Consider the following 20,842-nt stretch of genomic DNA (forward strand, 5'->3'; position numbering starts at 1 on the left):
ATGCTGCTTGCTTTCCTGTTGCTTGGTTGACCCTTGGTATCTTGCCACAGTGGACGTCATCTGAAGGTTCTGTCAGCCCACTTACACATGCAAGTCGCCACTAGATGCTGCAGTTGTTGAGTGATTAACATTCATGTGTGAACTAGTCTGTTGTGTGTAGAGGGCAACTCCTATATCGCCCTTACACCAGTGTGGCCCAAAGCTAAACTATGGGCCTTCAAACCACATTTTTTACTTTATGTTTATGTTTCATGGTAGCATCATTGGCCTAACAACATGGTTCGGTTTCCCTGTAGCAGTGGCTTTCATCACCATTTTTAGTCTCTGCTCATTCCTGACTAAGGACTTGGGGACCCATGGACATTTCTAGAAACTGGTGAGGAGTGGTTGTCACCTAATGCACCTGGGTTTCACTTTTCCTGCCATTTTGTTTTTCAGCAACGATGACAGGGCAAGACAGACATCTGGAGGATTAACCTAGGGGAGGCACTTTTTGATTGCCTGGCAACTATTTCTGAATCCAGGCAGCTATTAATTGCCAACTCACCATTGACCCAGTATGACCTCGTAGAACCACAAAAGCTGGGATATTTATGGTTTTATGGTCCTTTTAATGCTTGAGTTGTATTTACTTTGCAACCCCCTCGAGAATGTTTCTCATGAAAAAGTTGGCACAAGGATGACTCAGAATCTATCAGTATAATGTAAAACCTCATATGGTGCAGCTGCAGCAATGCAAGCTGCCCTGTCCCGACTTACTGTACTGGGATAGCATTTAGCAGCACTTATACATCACAAACATGCAGTGTTGCAGTATTGGCTCTATGAACCCTTTGGATACTTCATTTTTTCCCTTGCACAGAATTGCGGTGTAACATTTTGCAGAACAGGCAAATAATCCCTCAACAACTAAGGCTTTGCTGTTGTGGCAACACAACAACACAAAGCAGGATGTTACATGGGTGTTGCATGAATGCTATGATGGCTTTGCAGGTAGATATACTCACATGTAAGTTTAAGCATCTGTCTGTCTCTCTCTTACACTACTCTCCCACCTTTCCTCCAAGGTGCTCAGGTAGACTCATATAGGTCTTCCCTCCTTTGTGAGGAAGGTTAAACTGAGACAGAGTGACTGCCCAAAGGTGCTCAGTGAGTTTTACTGGCCTGAAGATTTGAACCCGCCTGTCACAATTTGATATTATACATTATTTCTCTCAAGGCAGGTAATTCAGCTATTATTTTTAGGTATCTCAAGATCAGTGCTCTCTACTCTGACTGGCAGCAGCTCTTTGGGGTCCCAGGTAATTCCTTTCCTTTTGAAGGGAGTTTAGTGGGCAGTGCTTGTGTATGGAGCAATGCCCCCTGTAAGCTCTGGAGTCTTGTGAGCAAAGATTCTACTTGGTGAGCTACTGGCATTAAAGTGGTGAGTGAGCGATTTGGCTGCTGCATAAATTAGTTTGCTCTGGAGCCTTCCTTCCTGAGCTAAGACAAATATGTGTGAACCGGAGGCTAAAAAACTGTGAGCTAGCTCTCACTAACTCAGCTTAGAGGGAACACTGGTATGGAGGCCTGTTACCTCCCCCTTAGTACACATGCACTATGGCACCTGCATCATTACAAGAACAGGAAGGCCACTTGTACACCCCATCCTTCCACACCCCCTCTAAATAACTGACTCTTCTTTGATCTGTTTTGGCATGCGTGGTTCTTGCTGCTAAAAGGTATTTGCCCTTCTCAAAAATTATAGTATTTCAGTTAGGCAACAGAATGTTGAATTACCCTGTCCCAATTTGTCTGCAACCCTGCTGTCCCTAGATCCTTCTTAGTTTCATCACATTACTGCCACCGCCATTCTTCTCAGTTAAGTGAGCCAGCACCAGCTCTGCGTTATGTCTGCATATTTGTGTAAGTCCTTTGCCATCTGCAACACAGCACAAGTGGCAAACACTACAAAGAGGCCTCTCTTAATGGTGCCTGTAGGTAGAAGTGAACATACCAAGCTGCCTTATGCTGAGTTCGTTCACTGGTCCATCCAGTTATGTATTGTCCACTCGGATGGGCAGCCGCTCTCCAGGGTCTCAGGTAGGGTTGGCAGGTCCCTTCGTCTTGCCAACAGGGGGATCTGGGGGCATTCTGGGAGTGGGTTGGGATGTCCCCGACATGCTGATGTCACTCTGAAGTGATGTCATCACATCGGTGACATCAGAGGTGATGCTCTGGTTTTTGGGCAAAACTCTATGGTAAAATCAGGGTCAAAAATAGAGCTTTGCCCCAAAACCAGTGCGTCACCGCATGATGCCCCTGACGCAATGACATCACTTCTGGCTGGGTGACATCAGTGGGTCGTGGATGTTGCAAAGCAACATCGCTGTTTGGGGACAGCAGGCTGAACCCCCCGATTCCCCACCTGGACCTGGGGAATGGCAACCCTAGTCTCAGGCACAGAAAGGTCTTTTGTCCCTGACATCCTTTAACTGGAGGTGTTAGGGGGTTCAACCAGTGACCTTTTGCATGCAAAGTAGGTACTCTGTGGAGCCACATCCCCTTTCCTATGTTGCAGCCTAGGCTGAAAGTAGAGGTGTTGCTGCTTTGCCAGTCAGGTAAATGGGAGAACCAAGGCAGAAACAGACACATCATGGCCATTAGTTGTTGTAGATTTTCCGGGCTGTATGGCTGTGGTCTTGGCATTGTAGTTCCTGACGTTTCGCCAGCAGCTGTGTCCTGTTTGATTTAGGCTATGTTCAGCCACTGCTGATTTTTCAACTTGGCCAAAAATCCAAGACACTGAAATGCTGGACAACACATCCTGTTACCATGTCAGATTACACAGGCAAGTCATTGAAATTCATAAACATAAACACAATTTCAACAGGAAAGAAGAGAGTTCAAAAATAAATAGGGCATGGTTTCCAGTCCTGAGAAACACAAAATACTCTACATCTGACAAGAGCACTACAGATAAGATTAGAATTTCAACAGCCAATCCATATGGAAAAGAACCTCCTCAGGAAAGCTCCTCCATTAGCATGTCACAGCCTGGGAAATTCCTACAAGATCATGACTCAGCCCTACCTGACCTTCCTGAGTAAATATAAATTACCTGCCTACCATTTTTCTTCTCACATTGACACAGAGAGTACTCTGAGGATGCCAGTCACAGCTGCTGGCAATGCCCACATCATGGCCATACAGCCTGGAAAATCTACAACTACTAATGAACTCCAGCCGTGAAAGCCTTCAACAACATCACGGCCACTTTGGACAATTTGTAGAACCAAATGTTAAAGTTCTTCTTGGACTGCCTCTGTTGATGCATTGGGTGTGTAAGTGCATGTATGCATACCTGCACATAAGAAAAACAGCAGGTCAATGAGAAGGCTAGGCTGAACCCTCCTAATATTAGCTTCCTGCATGCAATATTTCCCAGGCTTCCCACTAATGTGGTATCCCTCCCTTTCTTCATACAGAACTCATGCCATTTCCCTAAGCACATGCACCCTAAACATGGCTGGTTTCCAGGGCATCCTTTGGAATTCTCAAAGGAATTCCCTTCATTCAGAGGACATGTAGGCACAAATTGATGCAAGGAGCTGAGGTGTTTCCTTAAGTAGAGTTGCTGCATGGAAGAGTAAGTACAGGTGATTAGAATAATCTTGGAAATCTGGATATACCCAGAGGGAAGGAGCCGATCAGGGTAAAAAATGACCCAGGGTATTCAAAATTTTGTATGCGTATTAAAAAATGTCCTAATCTGGATTTTGAGTTCTGAGTTTCAGATTTTGGATATGCTTCAACTTCTTGCAAAAAACAGGTTTTGGAAGCTCAGGCTGTTCCAAAACGAGATACATAATGTTAATTTCCACCCCTAATTTTTAGCGTAAAAGGTTTATCAGTCGTGTCTGCATCTTCCTCATTAGCTGCTATGTCTCTGGAAACTGGAAGAGAGGGATGATTCCGACAGATGCAGAGAGATGACGTGCTGCAGGGGGTGGATAAAATAAAGCCACAGTGATTATATTTGGTGATTAGCCAGGAGAACTTCAGAACGAGGGAGGAGGGCACTATACAAATGCACCACAACACAGGATCCATAAACAAGAACCCACTCGTTAACGAAGACCATTATTTGAGTCACCAGACAGAACATTACAGCAGATACCACAAAGGAAGGTGAGCTCCACTCACGATCAGTGCTGGAAAGGATGTGGCCGTTTCTTTTTTCCCCTTTACAAATAACAGAGTTTTCATGAGGGAATTGGAAGTCAAAGTCACACTTGTGACTGAAACACATTTTTGGGTGGCCTTTGCTTGGATGGACGGGCTGCTCAGGAAAGTGTGTTGGAATAGAAGCTCAAGCTCTCCGACACTGTCTTAGAGTCACTGCGGGAAGAGCCGTTGGATGTCAGATCTACAGAGAGACGCTTCATTTTGCTGCTTTCCTCAAGTTCTTCCTCTGGGTTGCCGATGACAGAAGAGACTGTTGTTTCCATCCGGCTGACCTTGTACATGCTGCTCTGGGTCTGGAGGTACCGGGCTGACTTCATTTCCAGCCCTTCATACTTGCTGGCATTGATGAAAGGGCACCACCGGAAAGCATGCTTGAACCCAATCCGGAACCTGGGAAGACAGACCAGAACAGCTGTGTTACAATACGGCATGTGCCCAAAGGAACATTCAGGGCACAGATTTAACTAGTATTTGATAAATACTACAATCTCACAGATCCAGGCTCTGGACTTTTATTTTGCTCTTGGGATCCTGTTTTTCCTCCCTATACATACGGGGCTCTACTTATATGTATGCTGACCAGTGTTCCCTCTAAGCTGAGTTAGTGTGAGCTAGCTCACAGTTTTTTAGCCTCCGGCTCACTCATATTCATCTTAGCTCAGGAAAGATGGCTCCAGAGCAAACTAATTTATGCAGTAGCCAAATTGCTCGCTCACAACTTTAATGCCAGTAGCTCACAAAGTAGAATCTTTGTTCTCAGGACTCCACAGCTTAGAGGGAACATTGATGCTGACTACTGGAAACCGCCCCCCCCCCAAAAAAAAGTGAGCCTAAGCAATCAGATTACTAAAAGCTGAATTGCCTGTATACCTATGAAGCATATTGGCATAATTCCTCTTAATTTTGCATGATTTATTCTCGGGGAGGGGTCTAGGAGCTACAAAGCTGTGCCCTGAATGACAAATATCTTATTCAATTATCAAATATCTTATTCAAGCTTCTAAGTTTCAACAGATAATACTGAAACCCCCCCCCCCCCAGAGCCAGAGTGTTTGTTTTTCTGTCAGAGTTCCCATGCTAGGAATTGGAGAGAAGGCAAAAATTCAGCACACACACACACACACTCACTCTCTCATTTGTGTATCTAGCTGCCATGGACTAGAAACTTGTGTTGTGCAGTTCCAATGAAAGTGCAGATTCTCAGGAATTTGCCTTCTGTGTTTCTGAGGGATTCTTGGTTCCCAGGCAGACAAGCAGTAGGAATTCTTTGTGCTGGCCAGCCATCTGCTACCTGCTTTTCCTTTCTTGTGCTTACTTACATTTTAAAAAAATAAATAAGCATTCCTAGAGAAAGACCATGGCAGTACATGCTATTGACCACCCACTGATTTCAGTGGAGTTTGAGTGGTCTAATGTGTCTGGTTCTCTAGCCTCAACTGCAACCTGTCCTGCTCCAGAAGGGAACATTAATGGGGTTCTGCAGACGTCCTTCTTTCACTCACATTTAGAACCTGTTGCTTCATATTTCAGAGTTCAGATTTTATTTTAAATTTGCAGGAATATATTTAAACACATTCAAAAGTTACCGGTCTGATTTGGCTTTCGTAATTCAAATGAGTACCATATATATATATATATATAATGACTGCAGGGTTACCAACCTCAAGGTGGAGCCTGGAGGTCTCTCAGAGTTACAACTGATCTCCAGACGACAGAGATCAGTACCCCTGGAGGAAATGGCAGCTTCGGAGACTAGACTCTATGACATCACATCCCCACTGAACTCCCTCCCCTCACCCGGTCCTCCCCAGGCATTGCCCCCCACTTCGCCAAGCCAAAGTTGGCAACCAATTTATGAAGACACCCTATGTTTTGAAACTGTTAAGTCTATTGAAGCAGTGATCCCTAAAGTGGCACCCATGGGTTCACTAGGGTTTCCAGGTCCCCTTGTCATACTGATGGGGGGATTTGGGGGGGGGTGTTCCAGGGGTGGGCGGGGATGTTGCACGGCATGCTGACGCTGGTGGTGATGCTCTGCTTTCTGGGCAAACTCTATGGTAAAAATGGCTTCAAAGTATAGGGTTTTGCCCAAAAATCAAAGTGTCACACCCCCTGACATCACCAACGTGCTGACATCACTTCCGTGTGACATCAGCACGTTGAGCATGGGATCAGGGGTGGGGGGAATTTCTTCCTGCCAGTTAGTTGGCCGGCGGTGTGCAGGAGCCTGCGAAAGTGAGGTTTTCCCCGCCCCCACCTGGGGAATGGAAACCCATGGGTTCACCAATGTATTTCCTGGCACCCACTTCCTCCTTTCCCAAAGCATCTCCTCAAGTGAAGCCACTTCTTTTCTATTGTTGCAAGCAGGGGTCATTTTGTAGAAAAAGAGGTGCAGGAGCTCATTAGCATATTGCATTAGCATAACTTATTTGCATATGCCACACCCCCTGACTTCACCAGAAGTGTGTCAGAAGGCAACACCCACTGCTCAGGCTCCACTGGACTGTTTTGGATTGCTAGCTATGGGAGGGGGACGCGCAGATCCTCATGCTCCTCGTGACCCGGGGCTGCTGGGAGCAGGGGGTGGGGCTTGTTGCATGTGCCCGCACCCTGGGCTCTTTACTGCCGGAGCTCTGCTCCTGTGCGCTCCTACAGGGAATGACCCCTGTGCAAGAGGTGCTTTGGAAGACCCCAGGAGGCATCAGTTGTGTTTGCAGGCAGCACCCATTCAGAAACAGCTGCCTCCATCACAGATTTGGCTTAGAATGTCCCAACCACAGTTGCCAGCCTCTAGACAAGGCCTGGAGATCTCCTGGAATTGCAACTGATCCCTGGACTACAGAGGTCAGTTCTCCTGTAGAAAACGACAGCTTTGGAGCGCAGATTGTATGGCATTATGACTCCTCCCCTTTCCACACCCTGTCCTTTCCCAGGCTCCATCCCCAAGTATCCAGGAATTTCCCAAGCTTGAATTGGCAACCCCAGTCCCAACACTGTATGATTGCTCCCTCCATGGCAGCTATTTTGTGACTGGTCTGGTTTCCTGTGGCTGGCATTTTGCAATGTTGCCCACTACTCAAAATTCCAAAAGTGTCTCAAGTAATTTGCCCCCCCCCCCCATGTTAAAAGATCTGAACTCATCAGGCCACAATAATAAACTTTTTTCACTTCTAACTATATTGGAAGCAAACGCTGTATCTTACCTCTCATTGAGACAACAATAAATAATTGGGTTGTACATGGTAGAGCTCATGGCCAGCCATAAGATTCCCAAGTAGATCTGCTGAATATACCTCTGCTCATACCAGTCGCTATTAATATACTGCAGGAGGAAGTAGATATGGAAGGGCAGCCAGCAGATGGCAAAGGTGCACACCACAACGATCATCATCTTCACCACCTGTTGAAGAAGGACAGCCTTGTATGGTAACAACACCCAACTGGTGTCTAGAAACAGGAACAATGAAGCCACTACATCCCTGCTCACTATAGCTAGCAAGCGCCTCACAGTGAGCATTACAGGGAAACCACAGCAGTGCTTAGAAAAATCTGTAAATCTGCAGTGACTATTTGCTTTTATAAATGCAGTATTCCCAGTGCATTTTCCATTGGTGTCTTCCTGTTTCAGCATATTGGATTGAGATAAATATGGTCCAATTTGGAAGTTGGTCAATATGACCTGGTTGGCTCCCTTTTCTTTAAGGCCCACCCCCTCCAGTCACAAGCAGCTGGTCCATTTGTTTGTGCGTGTGTTTTAGAATTTCCTTGGGTCCATTGCTGTCTCCACAGACAGCAGGAGCCTTGCCATAACATTTCCCTTGATCACTGCTGGTCACAAAGTGTTCTGGATTCTGCCTGTTCCTGCCTCCCCACCCACCACTCCATTTGAAGTGCTACCTATAGCATGGGGTGTGATGTCAGTCAGGTGCTACTCCTTCTGGACCTTGTGCCAGCCCTTGGCTCTCTGACAGGGGCAAACTGGCCATTTCAGGCACCAGGAAATTTCCTGGTGGCGTGCCCATCTGGATGCCCTTGGAGGCAGCCAAGCAGCAAGCTCAGCCAAGTCCCAGTAGTTTTGCCAGTGCCTCAGGGGCTACCTGGTTTAGACCCTTCAGTGACAGTGATGATTGGTGTCAGCTCACTGACTCCTGTCCCATTGCCAGTTTGCAGGACCCACCTCCCGTCATTGACCCTGCTGGTCAAGTGTGATTTGAGTGACCCCTGCAGTGCTGTTTTGGAGTATCTTAGGGGCTTCTTGTCTTAACTTCTGTGTCTTCCCCTCCTCTGCCACCTTCACCTTGGTCCTTGCGGCCCTTTGCTAACTTTGGGCTTTTGCTCCTTCTCATTTTCCTTGCTTGCAAGTTTCTGTTTCTTCAGAGTTCGGGGTGGGGGTGGGGGGGTCTGTTCCACATGTACTTTGCTCCCTCTAGTGGTCAAGTTGATCTTGCATTGCTCTATGTCCAGCATAAAATCTGCAGTTTAAATCTGCAGAGATATATGCTGGACGTAAACCAATGTACCATCAAGTCAGCCACTAGAGCAAGCAACACTGTGGAACAGACAGTCCCCCCCCCCAAAGCAACAGGAACTTATAAGAGAGGAAAATAAGAAGGCGAAAAAGCCCACTGTCAGTCAAAATGTGAGACTCCTGTCTCCCCGCAAGTTTCATTCTCTGCATAGTAAGCCTCTCTTCCCGAGGCTCAGGTGAAATGCCAAAAGCTTCTTTGAGCCCAGTGACCTATGGCTGACATCATTTTTGAAATGGTTTGAAATACACGGACTCTTGGGATCATGCAAGGCGGGGGCAACGTGCCTGCTGTCCTAACTTCACCAGGCAGCATAGTGTGAATGGTTTAATGGGAATAGACATAGCATCAATTGTGCATAGGCCGTATTCTTGCAGTCTCACGTTGCTGTCGTCCAAGGCAATCAGCATGGACATCTGGGCCCACACCCCACCCACCCCAATTGGAGCAACAATGCAGCAGCAAGGTTTCTAGTGTACCACCAACTGAAGCAGTTATTCAACACCCACGTCGGTGAGAACCAGCTGGGGTGCAAGGCAGAGAATCTCTGGGTATGGAACACATGGCTGCAAAACAACTAGTAGCAACAACAGAGTAAGAGAGATTCCTAGTAAAAATTGGCTGCATAAGCTAACTCTTAATTTATAGAGGTGAAATCCACCATTCCCTAGAGAAACAGTGACCTGTGAAGTAGGATTGGCTGGCTTCATGTTTCCCACTCCACACTGACCAGCACAGCTTTTTGCTGTCACTTTTCTACCTGGGTAGTAGCAGTCACTTACCTTGCGCTTGGCAGACTCCTGTTCATGGTAGCGGTCCGAAGAATCCCCTGGTATCTCACTAGCCCATAGCGTAATGCCAACCATAGTGTAGGCATAGCCTATCACTATCAGGGGTAAGACGTAGCTTAGCACAGTCACAGAGAAGTGGTACCTGGAAGGAGTGGAGGAGTGTCAAACTCTTGCTATAAACAAATGGCCAAGAGAACTGGGGCAGCTTTGGTCAACTTTGCCTTGGTTGACCTCTCTTACATCTGGCACTTCCATAGCAAAGATATGATCACAGGCATGGAGACTGCACTGGACTCAGCCCACCCACTGTGAACAACAAACATGGTTAAGAACACCCCCACCACCACCATTTTGGAAATTCCACAAGAGTGACATCTGCAGTCTTCTACACATTCTGCAGGTCCCCATTAACACAGCAACAACGTCAAGCCAAGAAGACATTTATAAGTATTAAGGTCACCTTATGAAATGCATAACAGCAGCAATTGACAACTTTTAATAGTCAGATCTCTCTTTATTGGCAAAATAATTAGAGCACTGCATCTATTGACGCAACTTTAGGTTGAAAGTGTCCGGCAGCTCAGTTTTAACAAATTGTATCCTTTCAGAAGCTGAGGTCTTGCAAGAAGCTTCATTTTGGTCACGGTACCTTAGTTTTAAAGGGCATGTTTGAGAAGCTGGTTTAGATATCTGAAGTCCTGTGTGCTTGAGGACTCAGCTGTCTCATAAGACCTACTAGTGAGGCCCTGCTTTGGGTTCCTTCCCTTAGGGAGGCCTACGTTAGGGTGGCCAGCCTCCAGGTGGGACCTGGGGATCCCCCAGAATTATAGCTCATCTCCAGACCACAAAGATTTATTTATTTATTTATTTATTTATTTAATTTGTATCCTGCCCTCCCTGCCAAGGCCGGCTCAGGGCGGCTTACAGGACACACACACACACACACACACACACACACACACACACACATACACACACACACATACATACACACACAATAAGATACGTTAAAACACAAGATTTAAGTAAAACCACAACATATAAAATCATAGGTGCTAGTAGTCGTAGGAGCTAGTAAACGATGGTGGCGTTCTCTTGGCATCCAGAGGGTCAACTGTCACCATAGTCTGAGTTCTTGCCAGGCTATTGGTTATTAAGTTGGTACTGATATTGGGCCAGGACCACAGTATTGGGAGGTGGCACCCTAATCGAAAGCCTGGTGGAAGAGCTCCATTTTACAGGCCCTGCGGAATTGTAAACGATCCCACAGGGCCCTGATGTCATCTGGGAGCTCATTCCACCAGTAAGGGGCCACCACAGAAAAGGCCCTGGCCCTCGTCACAGCTAGCCTGGCTTCTTTAGGGCCCGGGAAGGCCAAACGGTTTTGGGACCCTGATCTTAGTGCTCTCTGGGAAACATGTGGGGAAAGGTGGTCCCTTAGGTAAATAGGTCCCTGACCATATAGGGCTTTAAAGGTAAGAACCAGCACCTTGAACCGAATCCGGTATGCTATAGGCAGCCAGTGCAGTGCTTTTAGGGCAGGCTGGATGTGCTCCCGCATAGGAAGACCCAACAACAGCCTTACCGCTGCGTTCTGCACCAGCTGCAGCTTCCAGATTTGGGACAGGGGCAGCCCCATGTAGAGAGCATTACAGTGCAGATCAGTTCCTCTGGAGAAAATGGATGCTTTGGAGCATAAACTCTATGAAACTGTACCCCACTGAGGTCCCTGTTCTCCCCAGGCTCCACCCCCAAATCTCCATGAGTTTCTTAATCTGGATCAGCTTATTTTGCACCCTAGGCGAGGATCCCTTCTGGCACACGGGAGGCGCCCCTTGGGGCCCCCCCCCCCCCCGTGCGCCCACCATTTTTCAAAAATAAATGCATTTTAGGAAGAATGAAAAACACAAATAATCAAGAAACTCCCAGAGTACGGGGCTGGGTGCCGTTTGGTGCCCCTAAGGGCCAGCCCGCTCTGGCCAATCGCCTAGTTCGCCTAGTGAGTGAGCCGGCCCTGGGTGGAAATATTTGTGTTCCTTCAGGCACTTAGAGATTAGTGGTGATGCACATTGTTTGATGTAGTTATACATTTGGACTTTAATTGTTTTTCTATTTTTGGTATAGATTGTTTTTTCTTTGTGTTTTTCAGGTGATGCAAGCTGCCTTGAGAAGAGTGGTCTATTTGAAAGGCAGTTTATATAGCAAACAAATGCTAGGAATGATCTTGATATGTGCTGTCTCTTTCTCAGTACAGATCCTCAAATCCTAAAGGCCAAGCTATTACAAAATCTTAATTATGGTTTTGTGTTTTTTTTGGAGCACTTTTGTAAAAGATTTTTCTTCCTGATCAAGTTTTTCTCCTCCTAGGGAAGCTATTTCACAGACAGACAGACAGACAGACAGACAGACAGACAGACAGACAGACAGACAGACAGACAGACCTGTTTCCAAGATTTTGATCTACCGGAACATCTGTTTATGTGGCATCAGACTGAATTTAAAAATCAGGAGCTCAGAAACCTTCCCCAGTTTGGTGTCATGGTTAAGAGCAGTGGACTCTAATATGGAGAAATGGGTTTGATTCCCCACTCTTTCACATGCAGCCAGCTGGGTGACCTTGGGTCAGTCACAGTTCTGCCAGAGCTGTTGTCTCAGAGCGCTCAGCCCCACCTACTTTACAGGGTGTCTGTTGTGGGGAGAGGAAGGGAAGGAGATGCTGAGACTCCAAGTGAAGGGTGGGGTATAAATCCAACTCTTCTTCTTCTCCTACCCAATATTTTTTTATCTGGAGATTGAGCCTAGGATTGTGTGCATGCAGGCATGTGCTTTATCACTGAGATGTGCCCACTCTGGAAGTACAGTTGCCAGGTACTTCCTGGCAAACCATGGGAGAAGGTGGGACTTACCAGGAGAAACAGAAAGGCCCACACCACATTGCCAACAGCACACAGGAAGTGATATCATCATGCCAACAACTTCCAGGCAACTCTGATATTCCGACAAAAATGATATGGTAAAACTGGCTTCTGCCATACAGGGTTTGCCCAAATGCCAGTGTTGCCCAGAAGTTGCCGGCCTGATGACATCACTTCCGGCACAATGCTTGCAAAATGGCCTTGGCCTTCCCTTTTCTACTGGTAAGTCCCCCCCCCCCACAGGCAGCTGAGCAGTGGCTGGGAGGCATTGCCTGGCGGCAGGGACCCCACCTCCACCAGGGGTCTAGCACCCTATCTGGAAGTGATCTAGCCACACAGCCAGAGGTAACCAATTCTTAGAGCCATCAATTCACTTTTGAATACTATTTAAAGAAAATAGGGCAAACTTGATCTCTTTTATTAAGACTTAGTACAAAGATTCTGTTAAGACTGTGATATGTCATTGGACAGAAAGAAACCGCTATTAGGGCTCACCAGGGAACCTGTATCTGCTGATATGGTTCAGGACTGGGGCATGTGAAGTCCAAAAGGAAAAGTCCCTCTAAGCATATCTATCTTCATTCAAATTCTGTCCCTCAACCTACCCACAAAGCAGAACAAAGGCAGCAGAACACCCTCAACTGTATGGAGGACCTGTGTCATGCCCAGTACTCTTATTAAAGCCTCTGTTGGGCTCTTTCTTCACATCTTACTTTCACAAAATTGATGTGAGTTGCAGTTAATCGAGGACTACAGGGTGTTTTAATAAAATGCCATATTTACCTGTAAAGAAGGCAAACCTGAATTTAAGATTATTCCCCCTAAAAAGTTTATAAGCAAAAGGTTTGTTTATTAACGTGTATGCGAGTGTAATACCTGTAATGTATTCTTAGCTGCCATGAGTACATTAGGATGTATGGGAAACCTCCCATAGGAAAGCAATGTTAAGCTTCGTCTTGGACAGAGGATTCTAGTCCAAGACTCACGACCCAATCACATTCAAGCAAGCTGCAAGCGGGAACGTTTGTGATTGGTCCTTATGCGCTCAACCTGATAGGTTGTTATGTGTATAGTGGGAGTGGCTATGTTAGCCGGGAACGTTTAAATACCGGGCAGTTTTCAATGGGCAAACTGTTCGGGCTATCAGATGTTGTACCGTGTCGAAGAAGTGAACGAAGAGCTGAATAAAACTTGAGTCTTTACTGAAATCACTCTCCGACTCATTGTTAAGCGCCGGACTTAACAATTGGCGACGAGGATGGGATGCTAGTGCGGGTAGGCAGCCCCGCTACATCCAGACCCACGACGGACAACGAAGAGCAGCAGCTCGCCGTGGCCAGTCAGCAACGGGCACCACCAGAGCCGGTGGCAGCGATTGCAACGATGGCCAATAGCCCGAAGTTCGAGGCCTTCGAACCAGCGACCGAGGACTGGGACTCCTACCTGTCAAGGTTCGGGTTCCACCTCGAAGCCTCCGACATCACGACGGAGGAGAAGAAGCGGGCGACGCTCCTGAGCTCTTGCGGGAAGAGCATGTTCGACATCGCCCGGTCCCTGGTGGCACCAGCGGACATCTCGACCGTCTCGTACAAGGACCTGACCGAGAAGCTGCAGGCACATTTCTCCCCGAAGCCATCGGAGATTGCGTGCCGGCATGCCTTCTATAAGAGGGGTCAGGCGGCCAGCGAGTCGGTGGCGGAGTTTGTGGCTGCCCTACGAAAGGCGGCAAGGCCCTGCAACTTCGCGAATGTGGAAGAGGCCCTCCGAGACCGGCTCGTGTGCGGTATGAGGGACGACCGGCTGCAGCAGAGCCTGTTCGCTAGAAAGGAGCTGACCTGGGCAACGGCCTACGACGAGGCCATCGCCGCGGAAGCAGCCGACAAATCGACCCGAGAGGTGCGTCAGCGTTTGGCAGCGACGGAGCTGCGCGTTCACCACCAGGGGGCCGACAGTGACAGCGAGGGTAAGCTGAGTGACGTCTGCATCGTCAAAAAGAAGGCAGACCAGCGGACCCCAGTGAAGACTTCGACCAGCCCAGCCTGCGCAGGCTGTGGCGGGAAGCCCCCACGTGAGCAGTGTTGGACGAAAGACGTCCCCTGCCGTAAGTGTGGCAAAATGGGCCACATCGCTCGAGCCTGCAGAGCGACTAAGAGGTCCACGCCAGAAGCATCACCCCGGAATCAACGCTCACGAGCAGCACATCGTGAGGACGACCGTCAGACGACATCGAGCCTGTCAACCAAGCCTGCGGTTCGTCGAGTCGGAGGGACGGGGAAGATCCACGTCACAGTCAACCTCAACGGAGTGCCCTGCAGCATGGAGGTCGACTCCGGATCGTCCGTGACCGTCCTGTCCTCCCACACCTGGCAGCGCATGTTCCCGACCAGGAGCCAGCGGCGTTTGAAAGCCGCTGAAACGCAGGTGGCCGATTTCCAGGGGAGGCGCATTCCTCTGGCGGGGAGGGACACCTTCATGGTCGAGTTTAAAGGGAAATGTGTTGAATTGTCTTGTTTGATTGCCGAAGGTAACCGGGTGAATTTACTTGGGTTGGAGTGGTTTGAACCACTCGGTATAGCACTTACTGGAGTGAATGCAGTATCGGAAAATAAATGGGCTGTACTATATAAGGAATTTCCTGATGTGTTCGGGGGCGGTCTGGGAAAGTACAAAGGGCCCCCTGTGTCTTTTGAGCTCGATCCATCTGTGACACCTATACGGTTGAAGTATAGGAAGGTGCCAATCCCGCTTAAACCACGGATCGAAGCCGAGCTGGACAAGCTCATAGCCCAAGGAGTATTGGAGCCAGTCCCATTTAGCAAATGGGAGACGCCTATAGTCACGCCAGTAAAATCGGATGGCTCCATCCGAATATGCGCTGACTATAAGTGCACGATCAACCGTGCCTTGCAGCAGCATTCCTACCCTGTCCCGGTAATCAGCCACGTCCTGGCGTCACTGGGAGGGGGGAAAGTGTTTGCAAAGTTCGACCTCGCCCAAGCCTACCAACAGCTGCCTGTGACCAGGGAGGCGGCTGAGGCGCAGACAATCGTCACCCACAGAGGGGCTTTTCGAGTGAACCGGCTCCAGTTTGGGGTAAACGTGGCCCCAGGAGTGTTCCAAGGCCTCATGGAAGGGTTACTGAGGGGAGTTCAGGGGACTGTCCCTTATTTTGACGATGTGTTGGTGGCTGGGAGGTCCGATGAGGAACTCATGAGCAGAGTTCGAGAGGTACTGAAACGGTTCTCTCAAGCGGGACTTAAGGTAAAACAGTCCAAATGTATAGTGGGTGTTCCCAGTGTGGAATTTTTGGGGTTCAGGATCGACGAACATGGTGTCCACCCCACAGAGGACAAGGTGAGGGCAATTAAGGATGCCCCATGTCCAGGGAACAAAAAGGAGCTCCAAGCATTCCTTGGACTCCTCAATTTTTACCACGCCTTCCTCCCCCACAAGGCGTCGGTAGCGGCCCCACTACATGCCCTCCTGCACAAAGAGGCAAAATGGCGGTGGGGGTCAGAGCAGGAACGGGCGTTCAAAGGAGTCAAGGCATTACTGGTGTCCAATGCAGTGTTGACTCACTACGATGATAATAAAATGTTGGTGTTGGCTGCGGATGCATCTCCTTATGGGGTGGGGGCAGTGCTCAGCCATATGATGCCAAATGGCGAGGAAGCTCCCGTAGCATTTTATTCCCGCTCATTGTCAAGCGCGGAGAAGGGGTACGCCCAGATCGACAAGGAGGGACTGGCGCTTGTTGCAGCAGTTAAAAAGTTTCATGACTTTTTATATGGTCGGAAGTTTCTCCTTGTAACTGACCACAAGCCCCTGTTGGGAATCTTTGCCCCGGACCGGCAACTTCCCAACATCATGTCAGCGCGGATGCTGAGGTGGGCTCTGTTCCTGTCCGCCTACGATTACGACCTAGAACATCGGCCGGGTAAGGCGATTGGTCACGCGGACGCTTTGAGTCGCTGCCCTCTGCCCGGCCTGGACTCAGACCCAGCTCCAGCTAACGAGGTGTTAGCGATTGATGAACTGTCCCAGGCTCCGATCACCTCCAAGGACATTGCGGCTGCGTCCGCTAAAGACATTGTGATCTCCAGAGTTTTGAACTGGGTTTGGAGGGGGTGGCCTGTGGGCTCTGTGGAGCCAGAATTTGCCCCTTACAAAATGCGCCAAAATGAGCTGTCTGTGTCTAAGGGATGTCTTTTGTGGGGAAGCCGGGTGGTGGTCCCTCACAAACTCAGGGAAAAAGTGCTGAAATCACTTCACGAGGGCCACCCCGGCATGGTCCATATGAAGGCGGAAAGCCCTGGTCGAGATTGCACCTCGACTTCGCAGGGCCAGTACAAGGGCAAATGTTTTTGGTAATTGTAGACGCTTATACCAAATGGTTAGAAGTGGCTCACATGCGATCGACCACTTCTAGCGCTGTCGTCACAGTGCTGCGACAGTTGTTTGCCACTCACGGGTTGCCTGACGTACTCGTGAGTGACAACGGCGCACAATTTACTTCCGAGGAGTTCAGGAGGTTCTTGTCTGATAACGGGATCAGGCAAATGACGGCCGCGCCGTTTCACCCGGCCTCAAACGGGCAGGCCGAGAGAATGGTGAGAACAACTAAAGAAGCCCTTGCAAAGCTGGTATGTGGTGATTGGGGGGTGAAACTAGCTTCGTTTCTCCTGAGACAACATGTTACCCCTTGTTCGGCGACAGGCCGCAGCCCGGCCGAGATGTTAATGGGTCGCCGTTTAGCAACGCTATTAGACAGGTTGCATCCAGATCTGAACGATCTGAAACCACAACCACAGACCGAGAGTCCGAAGGTCCGGACATACGAAAAGGGTGAGCAAGTGTATGCTCGTAACTATGCCAGTGGTCACTCGTGGCTTCCAGCCACTGTCACCGATGTTATCGGTACTAGACTGTATGTGGTACGGCTTGCAGATGGACGCAAGTGGCGTAGGCACATAGACCAGCTGAGGCAGCGGTGGGCAACTGACAGTCCTACCGTGCAGCCGGCTGAGTCCGCGGAGGAACCCCCATGGCCTTTAGAAGAGGCAGGTACTGTAGAGCCTGAGGGCTACAGTAGCGGTCAAGAGACAGGGCAGACCCCTAATTTTGAACCGCATGCAATGGACGGGGATGTTCCTGACTCTGAGGTCCCAGAGTCAAACGGAGTACCACTGAGGGACAGATGCCCTGAGACGAGTTCACCTCGTAGGTCTCAGAGAACGAGACGTGCACCCACCTACCTAAGTGATTACGACTGTTCATGAGGTATTTTTGCTTAGGGGGGAGGGAATTGTAATGTATTCTTAGCTGCCATGAGTACATTAGGATGTATGGGAAACCTCCCATAGGAAAGCAATGTTAAGCTTCGTCTTGGACAGAGGATTCTAGTCCAAGACTCACGACCCAATCACATTCAAGCAAGCTGCAAGCGGGAACGTTTGTGATTGGTCCTTATGCGCTCAACCTGATAGGTTGTTATGTGTATAGTGGGAGTGGCTATGTTAGCCGGGAACGTTTAAATACCGGGCAGTTTTCAATGGGCAAACTGTTCGGGCTATCAGATGTTGTACCGTGTCGAAGAAGTGAACGAAGAGCTGAATAAAACTTGAGTCTTTACTGAAATCACTCTCCGACTCATTGTTAAGCGCCGGACTTAACAATACCCCCCTTTCTTGATGACACATATCATATGGGAAATACTAGTCTTCCTTTCAAGTAAATAAGGGTAAAATGTGGATCAGACTAGAAATTACAAGGATCATTCTGCACTTGATACCGTGAAACTGAGGCCAACTGATTCCTGAAGTACATTACACAGCTAAGGACAGTCACAGCACAATTCTCTATAGGTTTGTATTCCAAAGTCAATATTCTTCTATACTGTTTGCTAGGGCTCCACCCCTCTGTGGGGCAAGCGATGTAGTTGAGTACATGCCAACAGAAATACAAGGCACCGTTGATTCAAATCTAATCTGCCTCTTCACAAGCACCATTTTTAAAGGTATATTTTATTTTTTTCGAAATCATTCCAGTTTTGAGATATTTTCGGATTCTGAGTTGGTTTTGCACCCTGAACCTGACAGCTTGTGGACAGGATGTTCTAGACATTCACTGCATCAGCGGGACAAAATGAGGAGATCAAGGGGTTTAAGGCAATGACAGCTGCAAACAACAGGAGCAGATAATAAATCATCATGTCTGCTGCTGGCCACAGTAGTCTCTTGATTGCATATATCTAATAATATCTTTCTGTTATTAAACTTCATATAAGAAAACTGTTCCTGTGATGCCTAACAGTCATTACAGCTACAGTCCTGTATTTTAAAAACTTTTGGCTGAAGTTTACTTTATTTATTTAAAACATGGGGCAGGTACATAATATCCAACAGGGTACAAAAGTCCTCCATAGCAAATGCTTTTTTCAAAAGCTCCATCCTGCAGCCCTGGAGGAGGAGGAGCAGCAGCAGCAGCAACAACAGAAGCAGAAGAAACAGAAGAAGCAAAAGCAGTAGCAGCAGAAGGAGGAGGAGGAAGGTGAAACTCTCCTAATTTCTTCTGGGAAATTGTTCTGTCAGATTGGAGTAGCTACAGAAAATGCTGTATGGGCAGCAATGGAAGGCACTCTTGTAGGGATCAGAAAAAACCCCCCAATAGGTGCTCCTGAGCTAAGCAAAACTGCCAAGTGGGCTTACACCGCAAGAGATGGTCCTTGTTTGGATACACCTGGGCCCTTGCAGAAAATACAAACCAACCCTCTCCATGCCAAATATTCTGCTTATTGTGAACAGACCTTCCAAAATAAAAACACTCCCTTATCATTATGAACAGGTGGCAGTTTGGGGCTCCAGGTCTGGACTGGGAAATACGTGAAGATTTGTGGGGGGAGCCTGGGGAGGGCAGGGTTTGGGGAGTGGATGGACCCCAATGCTGTGTAATGTAATAGAGTCCACCCTACAAAGCAGCTGTTTTCTCTGTAGTCTGGAGATCTGTTGTAATTCTAGGATACAGGACACCACCACCCCCATCCTGGAAACCGGGAACCCGAGTATCAGCACTTACTCCAAAAGCCAAGTGCCTACTGAACTGGCACAAATTGGTACTATTAGCCAATAGCAAGTGAAGAGTCAGGAGATGTTCCTGAAATCCCATCATGGCAGCCTAGTAGATGATGAGTCATCACTGAGTTCTAGAGTTATATCCAAACATGAGCTAGAAAGAGGTGCTTGGCTTGTGTGAGCATAGGGGACACTGCAGGCTGGGAGGTGATCCATGACCCTACCTGGCTGCTTCCAATGAAGCTCTGTCTGAAAGATGCTGTTCTGGCTTCGCTTTATTCAGCAATGTCTCCCATATAACAGGCTCATCTCCAGGGAAAGTTTCCTCAGTTCCCAATGCTGAACTCCATTCCTCCATCTCACCTCTCTGCTGCTGGCCAGTCCAAGCTCCACAGGGTAGCAGCTTTTAAGGAGTGGCTCATGGACTGGACCCGCTCCCTAGTTTCAGGTCCCACCTTTTCCACTCAGCCATGCCTCAGTCCTGGGCAAATTCCCTACCTTTGATCACATCTGTAAAGGCCCTCCATCCTCAGCCTAGCTGACTGGAGACTGGCCACACTGGGACAATAGGGCCCTGAGGTGGACCTTGCCTGGCCATCTCCGGTTGGGGATCCCTTGGGCCTTGGCTGCTTTTCCCAGGGGGAGGACTTCTGCTGTTCTTGCCATTCACTGCTTCAGGCATTGCCTGGCCAGACTGGTCATGACTTGTATAAAGCCTGCAAAACCAACTATGTCTTCCAAGCAGCCATTGAAACTTTCTAAAAAAATGTCTTGGGAAACGAGAGATCACGCCAACTAGAGCATGTTGCTTTTTGCAAGCAGACACTGGAGCAGGGCATCCTGACATGCCAACATTTTGTTTTCTTGGACTAGAGATGAGCCCAAGAAAAGCAATCCCTCCTTCCTCTAAATTTGGGAGATAGGCAGGCACGAGAGCAGTTTTTCACACGTTGTACCTACTGCACCTCATCATTATATATTCTCTGTTATCCTCACAGCAGCTCTATGAGGTAAGTCATTAATGATCTCTATAACTCTCAAGCCATCAATTCAAAGCAATGACTACAAGGATCTTTTGACTAGGAGATGCTCAACCACTGGACTGGAAAGGGTTAAGAAATATACTGACAGCCCAAATGGAATTAAAATCAGAAATGGAGTTTATCTTCAGGGAAGCAGGCAAAACATCAGTGTGCGTGTGTGTGTGTGTGGGGGGGTATAGGAGATTTGGACGAGTTGCAAATGCCAGGAATATGAGCAAGTTAGTCCACTCAGACGGAAAAGCAAGGAGTAAGAGGAGGTGTGTGTCTGAA

General features: G+C 48.2%; 1 protein-coding gene across 1 annotated transcript in view; it reads right to left on the reverse strand.

The window, feature by feature from the left end:
* Nucleotides 1-3,209: 3,209 nt before the first annotated feature.
* The window catches only part of TACR1 (tachykinin receptor 1), a 115,464-nt gene continuing 97,831 nt past the window's right edge, over nucleotides 3,210-20,842 (reverse strand). The window contains exons 4-6 of the mRNA XM_015421084.1: nucleotides 9,536-9,686; nucleotides 7,431-7,627; nucleotides 3,210-4,617 (exon numbers count right to left, since the gene is read on the reverse strand). Coding sequence (XP_015276570.1) covers nucleotides 4,326-4,617; nucleotides 7,431-7,627; nucleotides 9,536-9,686 — 640 coding nt within the window. The 3' untranslated portion in view covers nucleotides 3,210-4,325. The remainder of the gene's footprint in view (nucleotides 4,618-7,430; nucleotides 7,628-9,535; nucleotides 9,687-20,842) is intronic.

The sequence above is a fragment of the Gekko japonicus genome, unplaced genomic scaffold (assembly GCF_001447785.1).
Source record: "Gekko japonicus isolate JY-2015 unplaced genomic scaffold, Gekko_japonicus_V1.1 scaffold13, whole genome shotgun sequence".
NCBI classification, from domain to species: Eukaryota; Metazoa; Chordata; class Lepidosauria; order Squamata; family Gekkonidae; genus Gekko; species Gekko japonicus.